This window comes from Lissotriton helveticus, chromosome 12, assembly GCF_964261635.1.
Source record: "Lissotriton helveticus chromosome 12, aLisHel1.1, whole genome shotgun sequence".
NCBI lineage: Eukaryota > Metazoa > Chordata > Amphibia > Caudata > Salamandridae > Lissotriton > Lissotriton helveticus.
In genome coordinates this window covers 95,387,503-95,411,356 of record NC_136073.1, presented here as the reverse complement: position 1 = coordinate 95,411,356, position 23,854 = coordinate 95,387,503, and the positions used below count along the sequence as shown (strand labels likewise).

The 23,854-nt window shown below is 46.1% G+C and overlaps 1 protein-coding gene across 1 annotated transcript in view; it reads left to right on the top strand.

The window, feature by feature from the left end:
* Positions 1 to 1,422: 1,422 nt before the first annotated feature.
* LOC144797931 (extracellular calcium-sensing receptor-like) overlaps positions 1,423 to 23,854 on the top strand; it is a 117,212-nt gene continuing 94,780 nt past the window's right edge. Inside the window, exons 1-3 of the mRNA XM_078668733.1 lie at positions 1,423 to 1,577; positions 8,791 to 9,082; positions 12,210 to 13,040. Of these exons, the coding sequence (XP_078524859.1) occupies positions 1,423 to 1,577; positions 8,791 to 9,082; positions 12,210 to 13,040 (1,278 nt within the window). The remainder of the gene's footprint in view (positions 1,578 to 8,790; positions 9,083 to 12,209; positions 13,041 to 23,854) is intronic.

The window sequence follows — 23,854 nt, the reverse complement described above, 5'->3', positions numbered from 1 at the left end:
TGCATTCTGAAGCACAATTAGAATGAGAAAAACACCTCTTGAGATTGTTTTTGTGCAGGAAAGTGTTTCTTTTGTGCACAAAAACACTCATCCCTAAAACGCAGACACCCTTCCACTTTGGCGCGTTGGCCTGCGTTGGCGCATGGCAGCCCATTGTGCGCCAGCGCAGGGGAAAAGAGCAGGAATGCAGCATATCTCATAGATACCGCACATTCCTACACTTTACTTTTGGTGCTTGGCATCAGTGCAAGATTCCTTGCACTGATGCCCAACGCCAAACCCTCGTAAATGAGTCCTCTAAATCTTTACGGCATTTTATCGATGGAACTACATATTCAGGACCTAGACTATGTATTGGATCATACTGATAGGACATTGTTGTTTTAGAAGACAGATTGTATTGAATAGTGAGACATTGCAGTTGGGCATGAGTGAGCAAACAGGGTCAGTGGTGACCAGCTTTTAAAACACAGAAGTAAAATATCGAAGCAGGCTCGTAAACTGCTCATGTGTGTTACATCCTGCACAGTGCACAACATCACGTAGAGTGGGGGGGGCATGTTAGATGAAAACAAGTCTCTAAAGTCTGTATCCTAGTCACAGAGCGTTTTCCCAGGTGAAGTTCTTATAATAGCAAGGAAAGAAATTAAGATATTCTGCAATTATGCACTTAAAGTGAACAACTCTTCTCCTCTCATCTCACCCCTCCCGCACATACCCAAAGGCCAGGCTAAGTATATAAAACCTGAGGCTTTCTACATTACTCGCTGGCTGACCCACACCTGGTCCTATGTCCCCAGCTGACAGAGTGAAGGCACTCTGCTTGCAGGAGGGGAGAGCCCAGGCTGGAGTTCTGCTCCTCCTCACACTTTAAACAGCAAGTCTGATGTTCATATAACATCTGTACATCCACTGTCCCTGCTTTTTGAAATGTAGTTGACAGGGCTAGTTAGAAACACTTATGTGCATGGTTTGTCCTACCATAATATATTGCATAGGTATGTACAGTGTTGGCAGAGCACTGCCAGGGACATTGAGCTTGCCCTTTCCATACTCGTGTGATAGCTATAGTGGCCAGCCTTTAATCATCCTTAGGCTAATGACTTCTCGAAGTGAGTAGACCAATAGAAACCCACAGATCTGCTGCAGATATTTGCAGTAATATTTATCTAATTACCCAACCACAGGATCAGCACCAGTAGTAATTCTTCAAAGGGAAGGAACTCTGGTGTCCACCCTTGATTTATCTCTGCTTAGTACAACTTTTCGCTCTTATAATGGCTGCACCAGTTCTGGGCTGAGGTCATTGTGGCCACCTGGACCGAGGAGTGCATGACTACAGGAAGGCCCATGGAGCGGTCCCTCTCTAAGATCTCTCTCTTTGTCTTGATACACTTTGTTCTGCCAGTGTACTTTGCCCAGATGATGGACCGGGCATGTCGACTTCCCATCAATGAGGTGACTGGTCTCTCCAGAGATGGAGACCTTATTCTAGGTGGGATCTTCCCCCTTCATGATGACGTGGAATTCCAGCAAGCCAACTTCACTGTGACACCTGCACCAATCACCTGCCAGAGGTACTGAAATGCAATCCTGTATCGTGTTCCCCCTTTTTTACGCCATCTTTGAGCACCTTCTACCAGCTGCACTAATGACCGCCAGGCCCCTGACCACAGGTCTCCGAGTTCCTCCTTTGTCTCTTCTCCATATCTCAATCCCTCTCTCCCTTCACTCATCACCTTCGCCCATTTCACGCTCTACTCCTTATTCCCTCTCACACTGCATCTCCCTTCCTCTGTTAGTTATCATTTTTTCTTTTTCCTTTTTCCCTGTGCTTCCTTTTCTTTGCTATCTTTTCCTTTTCATCTTTTCTCTCTCTTTAACTGTCCATGCTTGTGCTCCTCTAAGGCAGAGGTGTGGCGCAGTGGGCAGAATGGCTGACTCCAGAATGCGGGAATCTCGGCTCAATCGCCAGCGGCAGCTCATCTCAGCATCATGTGACACTGGGCAATAGCCACTTAATCTCCCAATCTGAAACGTTAAGGGGTGATATGTTTGAGCTATACAAATATGGATTATTATTATACACTTCCTACGCTTCCTACATGTCTCCTTCCCAATCCACTAATATACCTGCCCTCTCTATATTTCATTACTCCTTCCTCTTTCACATGTATACATTGTCTTAGTTCGTCCTTCTCTCTCTCTTCTTCTCTTTCCAAACGTTCTCTCTGACGTCCTTATTTCTGCTCAAGGTCACCTACCCCTCCCTCTCTAATTTAGCGTTTTTTCATCTCCTTTTTTCCCTCAATATCATATGCTCCCTTTCACATTTGTATTCTTCTTTCTATATTCAACCTTCACTTTTTGTTTCCTGTCTTCTCCATTTCTCCCTTATGTGTTCCCACCAGTTCCGATATCCTCCGTTCCCCCTTTCTTTCACATCTTTATCTTCCCTTTTTAGGTTTTGCCTTAGCCATGCGTACGAAGTACGCATGCGCTAGCAAAACCTCTTGATTCCTATCTGGGGTGATGACCCGCCTCTGCCTATCATTGGCTAGCTCCATAAATGGAGGCTAGCCATTGGGAGGCAGAGGCTGTCAATCGCGCTTTCTCTCGAAAACGCGATTCGGGGGCGTTTCTGGTGCTTTTTTTAAGCCCCGCCCCTTTGTCCCGGGCCGCGCTGCGATTGGCTGCCGGCCCGGGACACCCCCGTGACGTCATTCCCGGGCCGCGCTGTGATTGGCTGCCGGCCCGGGACACCCCCGTGACGTCAGTCAATCACAGCGCGGCCCGGGACCTGACTTGTTTTTCTCTTGCAAGTAGGTCTTTTATTATTTCCCCACAAAAACGAGGCCAGTCCCCATCCCGGAGTTTCTACATTCTTGGGTTATAGGCTTCATATCTTTGCAGATAGAGTGCAGCTGTTTTACAGAATTACCCAAAGTTCTTACAGTCAGTCTGTCCCAGACATTGGACGAGAACCCCCGGGTCACTTTTCCACGTGCAATGTATCGTTTGCTACCTCTTGTATTTTGTTTGCCTCTGATACATGCACAATTGTCACTATTGCCTCGTGTAAAGTAACGTTTGCTTTTGTAACATGCTCACTTGTAATTTTCTCCTTATGTATCATTTCGGTTCCTATTGTGAAGCGCTCTAACACCTTCGGGTATATAAAAACGCATAAAATAAATAAAAAAAAATAAATAGCCCGTCCCGCAGCCAAGGGCAGACCCACCGGAGGCGCGGCCGTCCACCCTCGAGCTGCAGTGCCCACGACTGCCAGCAGGTGTCGCTGTGCTGTGCTAACCTGAATAACGGGGCCGTGAGTGAGGCGCCATGGGATGTGCCCGTGTGTCGCTGGCTGAGAGGAGGAGGGTGCTCACACGCGCACTCATACACGCCGCAGGCTCAGCAGAGCTCCGGGAGCAGCGCGGCTCAGAGCGCAACAGGCGGGGGCAGAGCTCGGCGGAGGCCCCGAGAGGACCTCGGAGCAGAGCCCGGCTCGGTCACTGGTTGCGGGAGCAGCTGTTGAAGTTTGGGCAGAAGCATCAGCGCAGACACAGGATGCAGCATGAGGAGCTGCGCGCCTCCCTGCTCCGACCACGCTATGGCTGTAAGTAAAGCAGATAGTAGGCTGGCACCCCCCCCTCCCCAAAAAAAACAACAACAAAAACAGTATTTATATATCTGCATTCATTATCTAGGAGAACCTGTGGTTTTAGTTTGTGTACCGGGGGTGTTTTGTGTTTTTCCGCACCGCTCAATGTATGAAAGTGTTTTTAAATGAGTTGTGGCCCCTCCTGTGCGCCTTCAAGGTGCGTCTCGTGAAGCCGCAGGCAGGTGGGTCTGTAGATTGGCTCTGCAGGCGCGTGGATCCCTCTCCGCGGAGGATCAGCCGGGATCCTTCACGGTGTGTGCTGGCGCGGGGGCGAGGGAGCCGTGCAGGAGGGTTGACCCCCCCCCCCCCTCCCAGGTCCGTGGGTGGTGGCTCCGCTCACCTGACCCGAGCATCCGGTGTGTGATCTCCCAGGGCGCCCGCGGCAAGTCACACGTGGGATCCCCCCGAAGATCTGCGCGGCGGGGCTCCCTCTCAGGCTCCTGTGAACTCAGCAGCTAAACCTGCTGGAAGAGGTGCTGATCATCAGTGGTAGAACACACATGAACATGTTGGTCCAGGCTGCACGCCCTGGTAGCAACGCACGTGACACTTTAAGACCGTGCAGACCACACAACGGCCTCTCTGCACCTTGCAGCAAGAAAGCTGGGGCTGTCCTACTTGTTTTGAGTGAGTTTGTCGCTGTGGGCGATGGTTTTACATGTTCCACTGTGTCTCCGAGACAGGAAGCACATGCGCGCGGAGTGAAAGGATGGGGCTACTAAGTACCTGTAATGCCTGCTGTGCCCCCGCACCCCCTGCGGAAGAGCCCCCAGAGCTGCTTCGTGTCACCCGCCCGCCCCCAGGCAGCCCTGGTTTCCGGTGATTCACGGCTCCGTCTGCCAGAGACACGTCCTGGCGGCCAGGTCTGTCGCCGGAGGTCACAGCAGAATAATGCCAGCTGCTGGACTAATGCAGCGCGCTTAAAGGCCCTCGCCGCCTTTTTAAAATAACGAGCCACGTTTAACATAATTACCCATGCCTTTAACTAGGGGAGGCAGTGCCTTGTGTGAAGGCAGACATGCCGTGTGTGTGGGAATGTAAAAGCGACTCAGTATTTTCATCATGACAGATAGAGTTCGTAGCCTGTGACCTCGGATGCCAACTTAGTCACGTTTTTGTATTTTCTCTTGCCCTGCGTGTGCTCTTTCTGTCTTCCCGGTCCTCCACGCAGTGTTGTTTCAAACAACCCGTGACAGGGTGTGACAAGACAAACAAAGGCACCGCCCCCTTGCCCCCACCCCCCCCCCCTCACCTCCACAGCCAGCCTGCTCTCCCTCTGCGAGGTGATTTAAGAGTGCCCGCCAACGCACAACAGTGCATCTTGAAATACTGCCAGGGACAGCAATGTAAGGTGTTTTTTCATTCAAGCTATAACCTTTCTGATAAAACCATAACGCATATGGTTAGCCGCTTTCTAAAACCTGCTCCAGTCATCCCTGTCAGTGAGTTAGAGTTTAGCAATTTGGCTTCCTATCCTACATCGGGCCCTATGTCTTTTATTTATGTTATAAAAATGAACACATAAATAAAAGGCACTATCATTTACAATGCCAATAGTTCAATCTCTCGTAAATGCAAAACCTATTGCATTGCAAATGCTTATTCTTTTTCTCTCTGCAATTCTGATGTGTTCCTCCCTTTCTTTTTCTAGACTGAACCTTGCCGCTCTCTTTCTTTCTCCTCAACATCTCTTCACCCCTTTCTGTCTCCATCTATCTGTTTTTCCATTATTTGTTGGCCCTATCTTTTTTCATTTTCTTTTCTATTTAATCTGTTGCTCCTATTCCCAGCTCTTTCTTTACATCTTTTCCTTTATAAACTCGTCAGCATTTTTTCTCGCCGTCTGTGCCTCTTTCCTCCTTTATTCGATCTCCTTTATATTTCACCTTTATTCACTTCAGCTCCGATGCTCTTTTACTTACCCTTTGACCTCTTGTTTCTCATGTATCACCTTTCATGCTTATCATTATCATTCTTATCTTCAACGACACTGCTTTCTTTCCTCCTCGTTTCCTCTATTAGCCCTTTCTTCTCTTCTTTCACCTACCTGTCCTTTTGCTGAGAAAGCTGTCTCATTTCGTAAATCAAATACAGAGACAAACAGTTTAATAACAAAAAACTGCTTCTTCTGGTGTGAGATTCTGAGCAACCTGTTTTATTTCCCGGCACCCTTTGGTATATTGCCTGAGGCTGGAAGTGCTTGCAAAAACTGTTGTGTAACATTAGGCTCTATATAAAAACGTATCAGTTTAGCTAAATGTTATTTTCTTGGTCTGAAATCATCAATAAATTAAATGAGACACAAATAAAGAGCAAAATAGTTTATAAATAATTTCTATATTTAGTAGAAGTTGTTTTTCCTGCAACATTTAAAACACAGTGAACAAGTTGTTATTGCTTAACCATTTTGTAAGATGCATTTTGTTTCTTTTGACATGCGACATCTGTTTTCTGGCAATGTTTATATCAGCAGCACGTCTTACTAACACCCCCTCTTTTTACTAACACCCCCTTTTGTACGTTTGTTCCATCACGTTTTAACTGAGCGCACTTGTTTCCTCACAGCAGCACGTCTGGCTAGTGTTACGGTTCAAGTGCATCACAATGAGTACCAGTGTCTGTGCGTCCATTTATGACAAACTGATGAATACAGCTCCTAATTACTGGTTGTTTTCTTCTTCTTTTCGTTTGTTTGTCTATGTCTGTCAACCCACAACTCTATTTTGAATAAACTCAATTTCTCTCAATATGAGATCTCAGTGAGCTTGGCTCCTCTCAACACGAGGTCGATTAAAACAATGTTAGTTTTAATATTTAACATGTTGACCAAACACCAGTAAAAATTGCTGAACAATTTGTTTAGTTATTATATCCCACACTCTGTTTTCATGCATGTCTGATTGGCTGTTAATAACATTTGTATTGTGACACAATCTAGACATTTTTAACTCACTTTCACTTCCACTGAACACACAAAACAAACAGATCCGCAGTAATTCTGGTGTTGAAGCACACCAGGGTGGCACTTGGCCTCTCCTGGTGGGGCCCAATGATTGAGCATGTCACCAACCAGGTTGGTGGGTGAGGGCTTTATTAAGAATCTATTCAGATTCTTCACTCTACTCATATGCTTAAAAGAGGCACATTCTTCTGTTGGTTTTGTATACATTGCTTGGGGGATTAAGGGTATGCCTCATACAAATTCCCTCCCTCTCTTGTTGTTTTCATAAAGTTTATATCAGCCAAGAATTTCATATGCATGAAACGTTATTTAATCTCTAAAATGTTAGTGTATTATTTTGCCCATATTGCCCTTTCCACTAAATCCCAGCGTTCCAGAGGTATATTACAAAGCTGGTTGCATTCCTTAGAACTTTAGATGGTATTGTGGAACTATCACTTTTTGCACTGCAACACGCCTCCAGAACTCTCATCAGAGCTGCACCCCATTTCTTTTCTAAATTATAATGAAAGGCTGAGCAATGGTCAGTCTGAAAGACACTCACAATGTCAGGGACAGCCAGCCAGACTCCATACATGCACTAATGCACAGGTGCCTAAAGGCCTGAGCCTAGCTTTGACAGGCTGGACATTTTGTAAGGTGCTGAACGCCATTTTACAGTAAGTTCAGAGAACCGAAGCAAACAAGACTAAATTGCGATCCCAGCACACATGGGAAACAAGAGTCCAGCAGGGAGACGTGAACACCACTCTCCTGCATTTTAATGTTGTGGATCAGGGCAGAAGAGTTACAACAAACAGTTTCTTGTAAGGCTGTCTTGGGTGGATTCCAGGTGTGGAGGTGGCTTGGCTCGGCTCTCGGTTGGGAATGGCAGTATTCCATAGTTTAGGACAATCCCTCCCAACAAGCAGCTGTGGGTTTCTGCAGGGTGAGGAGCGCTGAATCATTAGATGTCAAGATGCTGACCGTAGGTTTCCAGTTGAAGTGTAGTGTGAAGCCGGCTTTTTCGGCCTACTTTTCTTCCAGGAAAATGTAAAATATATTCAACTTAGTTTTCCAAAGAAATTAAACTAAAGTTATATACATATTTTAGGATTTATAGTTTGGTATTAAATGTTTTACAGAATAAAATGTTATGAAAGATGTGGTAATAACAATGTATTGACAAATATTGCATAGGCTATACAATGCGAAATAGTCCCTATTAGATTCAGTTCTAGCATTCACTGGTAAATCAGTGTTTCAAATGCAGTTTAACGTGGGAAGAACTTCAGTTAAGCTCACAAATGTCTTGGCTGCCTGATTTTGAAGTCATTGAAGTCTGTCTGTCAGATCCTGGGACGCCAGAAGAAAGCACTGATACACTGCAGGACAGAGGTCTCCAGAGAGGGAACCCATAATGAAACATCGAAATATTCAGGTTCCTAGTGCAAGGTATCACCAGAGCAGGGTGAAACATGTATTGGATGAGGATCACTGGCAGAGCTGTTCAGAATTCCAGTTTGCAGTAGCAGGGAGTGGTAAATATGCAACTGAGCAGCACATGGCCTTGAGGAGTTTCCACCAGCTTCTGATAGAGATAGGGGTGACCTTCCTCAAGCCCAGGGAGAAGGGCACATCACAAGGTCAGTGTAACTTGGTTTTTTGTAAATCTTCAAAACTTACTTGTAATATCACAAAAAGTGCACCTGATCCGGTTCCAGGTTTTCATGGTGTGCATGGGCTGGTCGTGGATGTGAGCTCTACATCTCATCGTTGGCGACAAGCACAAAGCGAAGGCCCTTATTGCTTAGTGAGTCAGCCTCTGTTGAGGAGGACAGCTTATAGTTTCAAACTCAGGTTCATCTTGAGCATAAATGACTTTGGTGTCAAGTGCTGCTCTATGATGAAATGTAGAACTTATAACCACACACAGCCATATGAAAATCGACTAAGCAAGAATGGACATAAAATCTTCTAATTCTCTGACAATCTGTAAAGGAGTTACATTCGAAATAGTCCTGTTGTTTTACAAAACTGGGCATGGCTGACAAGGTCATCCATTGATCCTGGCCAGGAGGTCGTTTGCTGGCTGGTGTTTGGTGACTGATCACTGGAAGACTTCTTTTGTACTGTATCCATGATACATAAAGTTCCTTCATGGTATTCTCTGTTTATTCTCCAGCTTCCGCACAGAGAATTACCAGGCGATCCAGGCTGTGATATTCGCTGTTGAGGAGATCAATAGGAACCCCTTCTTCTTGCCCAATGTCAGCCTGGGTGTCCAGATCTATGACTCCTGCAGGATGAGGCAGCGGTCCCTCGAGGGGACCTTGTGGATGCTGGCTGGAAAAAAGCACCCGGCACCAAACTTCCGCTGCCAGCAGAACCTGCCACTTGTGGGCATCATTGGCGATGCTGGGTCATCGTCTTCAATTGTCATGGCACGGGTGCTCGGCTTGTATCGATTTCCACAGGTAAGATTCCATAAACCACCAAATTACAGCCATCTACTGTAATTGTACTTGCCTAACAGAATAAGAGTGGGATTCGAACAAAGTTTGCTCAATGAAATGTACCACATGTGGTTCCACCTACCTTTGGAAACCTGCAGCTGTTACTTGAGAAATATCCCTGACATCTCACCTCTGTAGTATCATTGAAACTCTGCTTTTTCAGCTGGTTATTTAAATCAGAAAGTTGTAGTGATTGGAAGAAGATGGAATGACCACCTCCAGCATGTCTTTATGGACACTGTTTACACTCCTGGACTTTTGTGTGATATTCTGATGCATTATGGGGTACGTAGCCTTGCTTTGCGTCTATTAAACTAATTAGACTAAGGAACCTGAAATCACTTATTTGCAGATGAAAAGTTCAGGACTACAGAGAGTGTCCTTCAAGGTCAGACTGTATTATGGGCGATCAGACAGTGGCTGATGAGCTTGTTCGACATGGCAGTGTGATGACATTTTTATGACTTGTTTATGGTCTGCTGGACCAGTTGTGCCTGTTGACTTCCCAGATAGTAATGCAAATATTGTCTGCAGGAAGCACAAACCCATGCTGTCTCCCATACCTTGCACTTATCACTTATGGAGCGCTATTTAGCAAATTTAGAACTGCCTAATTTCAAATAATGGCCACTTTTTTAGCTTATCTCATTAAAGGGGGCTACTTTCATTTCGGGGCCTGGGCCTATTTCCTGTCCCAGCATTAGACGGGTGTCCTTAGTAAGCTGTATTGAAGTGGTGACCCGAGGAACAGGTGGCAGCGAGACCTATAGATTAAGGGGCATATTTATGAGAGGCTTAGTTCATATTTGCACCAAGTAAAGTGGTGACACAATCCTCTAAGTCAGATTTATGAAGCCACACAAAGCCCCTTTGCATTTCTTTGAATGGCTTCCTACAGCTGGAGTAAGGCAATGCAGTGCAAATCAAGACATTGCTTTATACTAAGCAGGGGAGGCAATCCATGGGCACTGCGGTGGGTGTTCCAGAGCAATGCTCATATTTTTTTACGCAATCCCAGATTTACAAGGACTTATAAACCTGGGAATGCATAATAATGTTATGCCTTCCCAGGTGAGGAGTAACAAGGAGAAACATCTTTATATCTCCTTGTTTTTTCCTCTTTCTATGTGTGCTCCATTCTGAAGCACACATAAAAAGAGGGAAAAGCCTCCGATGCAAGGGTGCCGGCATTGGCGCTAGGCTGCCAATATAATGCCAGTGCAAAGAGAACGACAGGAATGTACTGTGTTGGATAGGTATGGTACATTCCTGCCCTTTCTCAGTCACAATTTGCAGCACGACAAGGTGCCATGCCACACTGCCCTGAACCGCAATCTTCATAAATGTGTCCCACAAGGTTTCTAGCTTATTTATGGATTCCCGATTGTGATTATTCAATTCATTCAGGCAGAAAGTCACTGTTTCATCAGAACCCACCCCAATTCACATCTGTCACTTTAATACCCTTAATGAGTCCCATACCTAGTATATCGGTAACATATTCAGGGCACAGATACACAGGTATACACTAATATGATTAAAACACATTTTAGAACTACATATATATGTGCCAATGCCTAAATTAGGATTGAGTACTGAGCTGTAACATTTTAAACATTTTATGGTATAGTCTTGTACCCTATTTACATATAAGCCTTTGCATTCTGTAGTAGTGGTACCTATCATCAGAAATGGAAGATTTCCACCCCTAAGCACACACATGTATTCTTTAAGTGTGCCCTTCTAATGGTAATTGTTTCTTGTTTTGACCATACTGACCATTACCTCAGAACGTGTCACTCACCTAGATGCAATTACATTATGGATGGACAGTAGCTTTCTAGAAAAGAAAAAGCAAATCCCGGATTAATAGACCCAGAAATGTCTGGTCTGCCTAACCTCCAGTTCTTCTGTCTCATCTAAAATCAGTTTCCTTCAATGCTGCATTTAAAAAGGTGTGCACTACTAACCCTGAATTCAATATTATCCCTGTATTAATTTTATAACTACACACCATCATTTTAAACTTTAAAGTTAAAAATTGACAGTAAGGATTGAACGGGGAATACCATTCAAGCAGCCATGCCCACCTGATTTAATTGGTGTCCTTGTAAATTGCAGAATAAGTGGCATAAAACCGGTTCAAACTGTGATTCTAAAAATGTTCTCTGCAGTAGCTATTGTAGCTGGCATCTGACACTACAACTGATCTCTTGTGGTACCAGAAATGTTTCCATAATGATGTGGAGCTCACAAAATATCCACTATCTCATTCATGAAACTTTTCTGGCCCACTTGTGGCTGGCAGGAACATAACTATTGCCAAAGACCTATATTGTGTGTACTGATGAACACTTTATCTTCCCAGTCAATTGGGATGCCTCAAACAGGTCAATACTCCTTTGTTTGGGAAACAGAGCATAGAAACTGAGCTCATAGTTGGCTCACTTTTAGACATACTAAGAAGTGTGAGATATTTTCCGGACTCATTAGCAAAGGTCTAGTTAGTAACCTATTCTTTTGAAATAGCACACAAGGAGGGGAACCTTTTTGGGTAAAGTGCTCCTGACTTCAGACAAATTTCCAAGTAAAATCAGATCAAAAAAAGGCACCCAGCTTATCATTAAAACATGACTCTTTGTTGGCTAAATGTGTGCTACTGATTTAGGTCTTCAGCAGGAGAAGGTCAGCTCAAACAGCGGATTTACTCCAACGTGTGCAGTAAGAGATGCAAGTGATCTTAATTAGATGTTGATAGGGTACATTTTATCTTATTCCAGTCTCAATTTCTCTATCAATTTCTTCCTTTTGAGTTGAGATAGGCAGGTTTCAAGTTTACCAAACAGATCACCATTCATCAGATAATCTTTATCCACAATGTGCTACTCTCAGAACATACGTAGGATTGAGGCCGACACAATGAGTGAGTGATCAAAATTAGTACCAATCAATCCTACAACATGTTGTCATGCTGGTTGTTTGATTCTTTCTATTCATACATCACATTACTTGAGTGAAACAAATGTTTTTATGAACACATTTCTGTAAAGAGAGGATTTCATCCATTATACAATGTGCTTCTTTACAGATCAGCTATGTTTCATCAAGCCCTCTCTTGACTGATAGAAACCAGTTCCCATCCTTTTTCCGCACTATCCCCAATGATAACTTCCAGTCTCATGGCCTCACCCAACTGCTGGTGCACTTTGGCTGGACTTGGGTAGGCCTCCTCATTGAAGACAATGACTATGGCCAACAGGGTGCCAATGTGTTGAAGCTAGAGTTGGCCAATGCCAGGGCTTGCATTGCCTTCTCTGAGAACATTATTCTAAGCCGTGCTGACAGGAATGCATTGCATATTATCCAGGTGATTAAAAGCTCAAAAGCAAATGCCATTGTCATCTTCTCCAGTGATGCTGGAGTGATTCCTTTACTGGATGAGATTATGAAGCACAATATAACAGGGAAGGTCTGGATTGCCAGCGAGGGATGGTCTACATCAAAAGTCTTATTAGTGGAGAAGTACTCACAGATCCTCACAGGCACCATTGGGTTTGCAACCTATAGTGGAGAAATACCTGGCTTTGCAGAGCATCTTAACAGCGTCCATCCTTCAAGATCCACAGATGACATATTTCTAATGAAGTTCTGGGAAGAGGCTTTTGGGTGCAAGTGGGTAAATGCAAAAGAGTCCACTAGCCTATGGAAAAACTCATCTACTGTTTGCACTGGAAATGAGAATCTAGACAAGCTTCATATCGACTACAATGATGTAACAAATTTTAGAGCGCAGTACAATACCTACACTGCAGTGTATGCTACTGCCTGGGCCTTACACAATCTGAATTCATGCAGCAACAGGGAACACTCGGTCCTCAATGAGATGTGTGCAGATATCTTGACATTCAAACCATGGCAGGTACAGTTGCAATTCTCATTTAGGCACATTTGCTGGATTTACCTGTAAACAAATTGTTGAAAAAAGTAAGTAGGGGAGTGGAAGATTATAACATTTGCCTTACCAAACTACACGCACATTTTTTTTTAATGTTCTACATGAAGGATAGTGTCATTAAATTATGATATAAAATGGCGACATCCTATAAAAGTTGAGTTTATCATTAAGAGTTTCTTGCAAAAAAAGGGAATTTTAGTCTGTAGTCAATATTTTTCTAATTATGAATACTTCACAAGTTTTGGGAACATCATAGGGAATTATTTCTCTTTTGGTGGATAGGATACTCAGTCACACATGTGGGAGGTTTCTCACTGCCATGTTACAAGTGCATTATAGTGTATGACACTTGTAATCCTGCAGATGGAATAGCTGCAAGGTATTGACAGTATCCTATCTGCTGTACTGTCAAGAAGTCTCTTACTGTGTGAAATTGAAGTTTCCATTCATATATCACACAACTTTCCCTACTGTCACATTCTGAGAGCATCTGGTTGGGCCACCCACAGAGTGAGAAGGAAACAGCCATTCAGCTGCCATGCAAGGTTTTTATAATGGCCAAAACATATTGATGCTTTTTTAGTTTTGGTTGCTTGTATTCCCCAGCAACATGGCAATTTAAAAATCATTTTTAGATCTACCTTTTAAGTTCAGCTGTCACCAGACCATATATCATCAACAGAAAAAAAGCTTCAAGAAGCATTACTGTGAGAAGGGGTTTGGATTTGCCCACATTTTGACCTTCCTCCCTACTGAATTAGACTGTCAGAAGTTGTGTACCTCTTCTGAAAAAGAGTGCTTGTATTGCAAAGATTATGCTCAAAATGGTAGGCCTGTGTTGAATATAGAGGCAAGCCAATGATCAAGAGTATAGGCCATATTGATTTATTGGGATGCCTTATACAAGTTGCCATTGATGTGATCTGTTTATTATGAAAAGTGATGGCAAATGCAGTGGGTTTGAATTATTTAGTGTGAAATACAAATGTTAAATCCAATAGGCCTTTACGAAACTGTTGGGCAAAAAAAATTTGAAGTGCCTTTACATTGTGACCTCTGCTAAATGCAGTAGAAAGGGAATTTACACAGTGAACATTGTGAACTATCTGCAAATTTCTATATAAGGGGGGTTTACCATGTGCTTCCCATCCCATGATAAACATCATAAGGTAACACTTTAAATTTGATGAATCTGAGAATTACAATATGCATGAATTCTATATTGTGAATAGTTGTATACATATAAATATAAATATATATATATCAAATAAGCTTTATTCGGTTTTTGAATTTAAAACCTTAAAAGCAACAGAAAGAAAGACATACATGCAAAAATAACTCAACAGTTCATTACAAGATTAAAAGAAAACTAACTATTTAAAACAAACTAAAATAATTTAACAAATCGACTATTCAAAGTAATAACCCAAGATACAGAGAATCCCCTTTTTCACCGGGTATTATGATTCGGTGCTCGGGGGCCAGGGTAAAAATCATACAGGTCCCAGATACAGATGGGACCGTCTCCAACTGTGGGCTGGGTAGATCGTAAATAAGTGGCAATGTTCCTGTGTTTAAATTTAATTAGTATCAAGTCCCACGGAATATCCTTGGGCAGCAAACCTAGCCACCCCACCCTCCTGACGCTCAGGATCCCGCCATCTAGGGCAGGTGGTAACGGTCTATTGTTTTTGAGCCAGAAGATGGCTTTATTCAGCAGGTCCTGGTGTAATTCACGTTTGCCTGGACTGAGTGCAGTGACCCCAGAGAGAACGGTGACATATGGGGCAGCTTCGGGGGTAGATCAATTCGATGCCTTCTTTCTCGAGAAATCCTAGGAACTCTGTGAGGGGCATGTCCGGGATTAAAAGTAGCATTGCGGCCACTTGGAATGCGTGTTGTAATGGGGGAGTCAGAAGTTTGAACTTTCCTGGGAGCATAGTTCATCGGCTTTTCATGGATGTTAGTGACAGTAGAGCATATGGATGTAATAGTATTTTTAGTTGGTGGATAGGTCCTTGTTACAATTTTTTCAATCCTGATCAACCTGTCCCCCAACTCATTGATTTTTGCAACCAGCTGTGATAAAGCAGCGTTTAGCAATCGCTCGATTTGGGCTAGTAGGGTCGATTGGAGGGGGGATGCAGAATCATTTGTTCGAGTCCCAGCCTTATCCGACGCTAATGAGGTTGGGTTGGGGGGGATAATAAGGGGCTACAGCAAATTTGATCGGTATTCACTTGAGAGAGGATTGTTTCGGGGGATGAAGGTACATCCAGGGGCGTACAGATTATCTGATCAGTGTCTCTGCCCGCTATAGGGGGGGTTGGTGCATCTGGGACATAATTTGTGCCACACAGGGCATTCAGCTCTTCCCAGATGGACATATTAGTTTGGAAGCAGAACCCCGGAAACAAAAGTAACAAGTTCAAACAGTTCAAAACGATAATAATTAGAAGGATGAAACGTCTCTGTACCTCCTCTTTTGATGAAACCAAGTGGGGTGGCCCGGCCCGTCCTCCTCCGGCCTCCGAGGGCCACAGAGGGCCCGCCTTTTGCCCGGGCTTCGCCCGGCGTCCCGCGAAGCGGAGCAGAGCGCAGCTTTGAAGCGCCTCCTGGCGCGCTGTTGACGTGTCAATGCAGCGCCGCCGCTGAGGCTGCCGGGAGGTGTAGTCCCGGGGCGGCGGCGCTGTGGTCAGCAAGAAATGACTCGGCGGTGGCAGCTGCAGTGGGGGCCCCCTTGCCTCCCCCCTTCCTCAGGTAAGTGTCTCCCCCCGCTCCGCCGAGCAGAGCGCAGCTTTGAAGCGCCTCCTGGCGCGCTGTTGACGTGTCAATGCAGCGCCGCCGCTGAGGCTGCCGGGAGGTGTAGTCCCGGGGCAGCGGCGCTGTGGTCAGCAAGAAATGATTCCTGGCGGTGGCGGCTGCAGTGGGGGCCTCCTCGCCTCCCCCCTTCCTCAGGTAAGTGTCTATATATATATAAATATATATATATTTTTTTCCACCTTTAATCCTCTTCGCAAGAATCAGATTCAGGAGGCACAGCGGGGCTCATTACACCGTCATTCTTTATTTAAAACATCAGGTCATGACGCGTTTTGGAGGGTTTCCTTCATCAGACACCCTCGATGTTTGAATTGCCACTGTTACACTCAGTCCCTTTTTAGTGTCTTTAAGTGTTGTCCATCACTAAAGTAGTGTGGGATTCCCCGAAAATGTGGCATGGAGTCATCATGTTTCCTAAACTGGACCACATCTCCCAGCATGCAGTGTTTCTAACTTGCTGTCGTTGGCTCCATTTATCGGCTGTTCATCACAATCCCAGTTGGAAAGCCGATATGCCATAGATTCAGGTAGGGGCTGGTGTACCTGTTCTGGGCTTCTCACCGGTGTCCTGTCCCGCGTTCCTAAGCTCACAGTTCCTTTGGCCTCAGAGACGGGGAAGCCGGTAAAGTAGCGACTTTCCTCCATTAAAAGTATGGACTGTCTGTGTGTCAGCGTGACTCTGTTGCCTCCGTAGTGCGAGGTGATCAGGGAGTCTCCATGAGTTCACGACCCCCATGATGCTTCCAGGAGTGCCATCCCAGCGTGCCACAGCAAACCACAGCAAGTTGCTAACGCCAAATTTTATATATATATATATATATATATATATATATATATATATATATATATATATATATATATATATATATATATATATTGCCTACTGGCGGTTGCCAGTAGGTAGTTATAGTTAGGACCTAGTTTCCATAGGAAATTCCCAACATTCTATGTGGAATAACTTTGGTGCTGGTGGACGAATCTTCATGAATTTCTCCAAGAAAATGGCCTGTTTGGTTTCGTTCCTTCCCTGAAAGTTTGGGGGTGATTCATCAAGCGGGGGCCGAGAAAAAAGGGGGCGCCCAAAACATGTTTTCCCCATGCAATTTTCCCTAGGGACCTTTAGCCAGGGCTACAGCCCGAAGGGCTGAACGGAATTAAACAAAATTTGGCAGAGAGGCAGAGTTCCGTTCGCAGATTGTGCTTTTTGTTAAATGGTGTAAATCCGTACAGTCGTTTCTGAGAAAATTGCAAGTAAAATCATAGCGATATCTAGAGAAGGAGTTCAGCACGCGTACGGAAATCTGTTCAATTACGAGCACGAGCTGCATGCTGATTGGCTGTGAACTGTCTGTCAACACTCGAAACCAGGAAATGTTGGCGGCCATCTTGTGCCTCGCTAGAACTGAGTCACAAGAAAACAGTAAAGCAAAGTTGAGAAATAAGGGAAGGGGGAAGGCTACAAACATTCCGACCCTCTAGGCTTGCTCAGGGGGTCATACATGGATGTTTAGGCTCTATTTTTTATTTTTATGTTTTTAAAGGAAAATCGCGGCATACGCGTATGGAAATACATACAATTACGAGCAAGAGCTGCATGCTGATTGGTTGTCAATACTCCAAAACAGGAAATGTTGGCAGCCATCTTGTTTGTCGCGAGAGCAGAGTCACAAGAAAACATTAAAACAAAGTTGAGAAATAAGGCAAGGGGGCAGGGTAGAAACATTCTGACCCTATAGTCTTGGTCAGGGGATGGTACATGGATCTTTAGGCTCAATTTTTATTTTAAATAAAATAAAAAATGTCAGGGTACTCATGCAGTACTTGTACCCGGTGGAAAAGGTGAAAAAATACTAGAAGTCCGTTTTGTTTATTAGGTCCCGGGGGGGCAAATTACGGGGGCAATTTTTAGAGCTATATTTCTATGACAGTATGTAAAACTTTCAGTTTTTTTTTACTGCATCAGTTCTACTCTCTACGCATGTGCAGCCTTGTTTGCAAGTGCACTTTTTTAAGCATGGGCGTAAAATCCATTCAGTTCGCGGAATTGTGCGAATTTTCTGCAATTTCGCGGTCCGCAAATCTTGCGAAATTGCAAAAAAATCTGCGAAATCACGTTCAGGACGGATTTTCAAAAACTGAAGTACATGAAGCACTTACAGGGTTACAGCAGGTGCCCAAGTTGAAGCTAATTTCTTTGTAACCATTCACAAAATGGTTACAAAGAAATTAACTTCAACTTGGGCACCTGCTGTAACCCTGTAAGTGCTTCCTGAGCGGCGCCTTCAGAGTTGTTGCCTACTTGCAACTATTCTCTGACCCTGCTCTGACCCTCAAAGCAGGGTCAGAGAATAGTTACAAATATGGCACAATGCTCCAGGCTGTCACAAAAATTGAACCACAACAGGAAGCACTTACAGATAAGGAAGCAAGTGCAGGACTTGAAGCTCAAATTCAGTAACACATTAACCAGCCCACGGTTGAGGTTGGGCAGGTGTGCTTTCTCCCCATAATCTACAGTGGTGAAGCAGAGGGTGCTGTGATGAACCAGAAGGTGCAGTTGTGAACCAGAGGGTGCTGTGATGAACCAGAGGGTGGCAGTGATGAACCAGCGGGTGGCAGTGGTGAACCAGTGGGTGCTGTGATGAACCAGAGGGTGGCAGTGATGAACCAGAGGGTGGCAGTGATGAACCAGAGGGTGACAGAGATGAACCAGAGGGTGGCAGTGGTGATCCAGAGGGTGGCAGTGGTGAACAAGAGGGTGACAGTGATGAACCAGAGGGTGGCAGTGATGAACCAGAGGGTGACAGTGATGAACCAGAGGGTGGCAGTGGTGAACCAGAGGGTGGCAGTGATGAACCAGAGTGTGGCAGTGGTGAACCAGAGGGTGGCAGTGATGAACCAGAGGGTGGCAGTGATGAACCAGATGGTGGCAGTGGTGAACCAGAGGGTGACAGTGATGAACCAGAGGGTGGCAGTGGTGAACCAGAGGGTGGCAGTGATGAACCAGAGTGTGGCAGTGGTGAACCAGAGGGTGGCAGTGATGAACCAGAGGGTGGCAGTGATGAACCAGATGGTGGCAGTGGTGAACCAGAGGGTGGCAGTGATGAACCAGAGGGTGGCAGTGGTGAACCAGAGGGTGGCAGTGATGAACCAGAGGGTGGCAATGATGAACCAGAGGGTGGCAGTGATGAACCAGAGGGTGGCAGGTGTGAACCAGAAGGTGGCAGTGGTGAACCAGAGGGTGGCAGTGATGAACCTGAAGGTGGTGGTCATGAACCAGAGGGTGACAGTGGTGAACCAGAGGGTGACAGTGGTGACCCAGAGGGTGCTGTGATGAACCAGATGGTGGCAGGGGTGACCCAGAGGGTGGCAGTGGTGAACCAGAGGGTGCTGTGATGAACCAGAGGGTGGCAGGGGTGAACCAGAGGGTGCTGTGATGAACCAGAGGGTGGCAGTCATGAACCAGAGGGTGGCAGTGGTGAACCAGAGGGTGACAGTGATGAACCAGAGGGTGGCAGTGGTGAACCAGAGGGTGGCAGTGATGAACCAGAGGGTGGCAGTGGTGAACCAGAGGGCGGCAGTGATGAACCAGAGGGTGACAGTGATGATCCAGAGGGTGGCAGTGGTGAACCAGAGGGTGGCAGTGATGAACTAGAGGGTGGCAGTGATGAACCAGAGGGTGGCAGTGGTGAACCAGAGGGTGCTGTGATGAACCAGAGGGTGGCAGTGATGAACCAGAGGGTGGAAGTGGTGAACCAGAGGGAGCTGTGATGAACCAGAGGGTGGCAGTGATGAACCATAGGGTGGCAGTGGTGAACCAGAGGGTGCTATGATGAACCAGAGGATGGCGATGATCAACCAGAGGGTGGCAGTCGTGAACCAGAGGGTGGCAGTGATGAACCAGAGGGTGGCAGTGATGAACCAGAGGGTGGCACTGGTGAACCAGAGGGTGCTGTGACGAACCAGAGGGTGGCAGTGATGAACCAGAGGGTGACAGTGATTATCCAGAGGGTGGCAGTGGCAAACCAGAGGGTGGCAGTGATGAAAAAGAGGGTGGCAGTGATGATCCAGAGGGTGGCAGTGGCGAACCAGAGGGTGGCAGTAATGAACCAGAGGGTGGCAGTGATGAACCAGAGGGTGGCAGTGATGAGCCAGAGGGAGGCAGTGGAGAACCAGAGGGTGTTGTGATGAACCAGAGGGTGGCAGTGATGAGCCAGAGGGTGACAGTGAAGAACTAGAGGGTGGCAGTGGTGAACCAGAGGGTGGCAGTGATGAACCAGAGGGTGACAGTGATGAACCAGAGGGTGGCAGTGGTGAACTAGAGGGTGGCAGTGATGAACCAGAGGGTGGCAGTGATGAACCAGAGGGTGCTGTGACGAACCAGAGGGTGGCAGTGATGAACCAAAGGGTGACAGTGATGATCCAGAGGGTGGCAGTGGCAAACCAGAGGGTGGCAGTGATGAAAAAGAGGGTGGCAGTGATGATCCAGAGGGTGGCAGTGGCGAACCAGAGGGTGGCAGTAATGAACCAGAGGGTGGCAGTGATGAACCAGAGGGTGGCAGTGATGAGCCAGAGGGAGGCAGTGGAGAACCAGAGGGTGTTGTGATGAACCAGAGGGTGGCAGTGATGAGCCAGAGGGTGACAGTGAAGAACTAGAGGGTGGCAGTGGTGAACCAGAGGGTGGCAGTGATGAACCAGAGGGTGACAGTGATGAACCAGAGGGTGGCAGTGGTGAACTAGAGGGTGGCAGTGATGAACCAGAGGGTGGTAGTGATGAACCAGAGGGTGACAGTGATGAACCAGAGGGTGGCAGTGATGAACGAGAGGGTGCTGTGATGAACCAGAGGGTGGCAGTGATGAACCAGAGGGTGACAGTGATGAACCAGAGGGTGGCAGTGGTGACCCAGAGGGTGGCAGTGATGAACCATAGGGTGGCAGTGGTGAACCAGAGGGTGACAGTGATGAACCAGAGGGTGGCAGTGGTGAACAAGAGGGTGGCAGTGATGAACCAGAGTGTGGCAGTGGTGAACCAGAGGGTGGCAGTGATGAACCAGAGGGTGGCAGAGATGAACCAGATGGTGGCAGGGGTGAACCAGAGGGTGGCAGTGATGAACCAGAGGGTGGCAGTGGTGAACCAGAGGGCGCTGTGATGAACCAGAGGTGGCAGTGATGAACCAGAGGGTGACAGTGATGATCCAAAGGCTGGCAGTGGCAAACCAGAGGGTGGCAGTGATGAAAAAGAGGGTGGCAGTGATGATCGGGAGGGTGGCAGTGGCGAACCAGAGGGTGGCAGTAATGAACCAGAGGGTGGCAGTGATGAACCAGAAGGTGGCAGTGATGAACCAGAGGGTGACATTGATGAACTAGAGGGTGGCTGTGGTGAACCAGAGGGTGGAAGTGATTAACCAGAGGGTGACAGTGATGAACCAGAGGGTGGCAGTGGTGAACTAGAGGGTGGCTGTGATGAACCAGAGGGTGGCAGTGATGAACCAGAGGGTGACAGTGATGAACCAGAGGGTAGCAGTGATGAACGAGAGGGTGGCAGTGGTGAACCAGAGGGTGCTGTGATGAACCAGAGGGTGGCAGTGATGAACCAGAGGGTGACAGTGATGAACCAGAGGGTGGCAGTGGTGAACCAGAGGGTACTGCGATGAACCAGAGAGTGGCAGTGATGAACCAGAGAGTGACAGTGGTGAACCAGAGGGTGACAGTGATGAACCAGAGGGTGGCAGTGATGAACCAGAGGGTGGTAGTGATGAACCAGAGGGTGGCGCTGCTAAACTGCTTGGGAGCCCTGTGGATGTGAGCCCCTGCTCTGCTGAGCTGCCCAGGGGTTGTGAGCCCACGTGCTACTGAACTGCCCCGGAGCCCTCTCAGTGTGAAAATCATTTGTGCTCAATTGCCTGGGAGCCCTCTGGGTGTGAGCACACATTGTGCTAAGTGTCCCCCTGCCCCCAGTACAAATATACCCATACCGCACAGCACCATTATGCTCTTGCACCATGAAGTCTGGTGCCTGGATGCTCCTGATACGTGTAGGTGGTACCACCGTCTGGTGCAGTCAAAATGTAAATTCATAACTTGCTACACAGCACCAATAAACACCTGTCCCCCCTGGCACAGGTATGCGCATGTACCAGGCATGGAGCACCCGCATGCAACTGCACCCTACTGCCCAGCGCCAGCATATGCCTGTACGGGGCAGTTTAGTATGAGATGGGACATTGCCCAGCAGCAGCAGCTGCATTGGCCTGAACCCACTGAGCAGGATCAGAATGGCTTTGTACCAACACGCGCAGCAGAGCTATCTTGGACATCTGAAGGATTCTAGGGTCCTGTGCCAAATGTATTTTTGCATCCATGAGTTTCCCGAGCGCCATACCCGTGTAGCTCCTGTGACCAGGAGGCTGCTTTCTCCTCATCTGCTGCTCTGCTCGGTCTCTGACCCTTTATAAACAAGATGCATGTGAACTCGCATAGAAACCCCACCCATTTGGCCCCATCCACCACACACTAGCGGTATGAAACGTCTTCCCGCCCGTCCCCACTATAATGGCCAGCTCACTCAAGGGACCTCGGTGCCTTTTGGCGGGCTGGAAAAGTTAAAGCACACATTGTCACATATTTGTGCAACTGCCACAAAAATCTGGGAGTTCGCGGGAAAATTCGCAAACTCGCGGACTTTTTTGCAATTTCGCATGAATTCGCGGCCCGCGAATTCGCAAATTTCACACAGTCTTACACTTTTTTTTCTTTTTCTTCAAGTTAGCCAAGCAAACCTCTCCTGATTTTAGGTATTAAATTTGCCGCTTTCTTTTCCCGGGTCATGTGTGTCATCCGGTGCTATACTTTTGTAATATATTAATAAACATATTGTATGTATATTTATTTGAAATGTAGTGTTGAGGCGCCAAACATTGATTACATACTCCGTCCAACCGCCATTTTAGTCGTTTTTCTCCATTATTTTTATTATACCTGTTACCTTCATTTTACCCTGTGCATATTTTCTCTGTGATCGATGAGATTTCGTGCCACAGATACCACGGTGTTTGTCCTTGGTCTCCGATCTTATCAGACTTGGTCACACGTATAGCTAGAAACTAATTTGAAGGACGTAAGGCACAGGCATTACAACACGTGTTGGTCAACAAAAAAACATTATTAAGATTATGCATTTATCATGTGTGGTAAATGCATACTAGTTGTAAAAGCATGTGTGAAAAAGCAATATGCGTGCTAATGGTTTTGTGGTGATGATCACGCACCCTTATGAACCGGATCTGGACGTGGTGCAGTCTAGGGTACCAGGCGGAGGGGCATGCAGCTGCACTCATACAATACAGAAGTAATATAGGATTTTTAAAACTTAAAAAAAAATGATTCCATAATTATCCTAGATAAAGTCTTCTGTTAGTGTTCATTAAATACATGAATATATGTTTTTAAATATTTAAAAACATTTGCGTCTTTTTTGTACGGGGCGCCTTACATGACGTCACACGGAAGCTTTGATGCGACGTGTAACGTCAAAGGGTATTCATAGCCTATGCTGAGAATGATTAGCAGTACAAACTATGGTATGATCACTCTCTCACTGTCAAATCAGAGCACAGGGCGCGCTATGAGAATGGTTAGAAGTGCTGACTTATTGGAGATCCAATTCAGGTGTGTGGCTTATCCACAGTATCATAACGTTATTTTTAACCTGGTTAAGTTTGAGGTTTGCATTAAATACTATGCTATAGGCAGATATGGATGTTTAGGGAACGCTTATCTGCATGAAGCTTGGTTATTACCATTTACATATAGTGTCTGAGGGAGTGAAAAGAAGTCTATGTGAATGGCGAGGATTGCAAAATAGTACCAGATCACGACTTAATTTGTAGACACATACAATTGCATGGCTCTTGTATACGAGATGCGCCTAATTTGGACTGAGTTTTCAAAGGTAG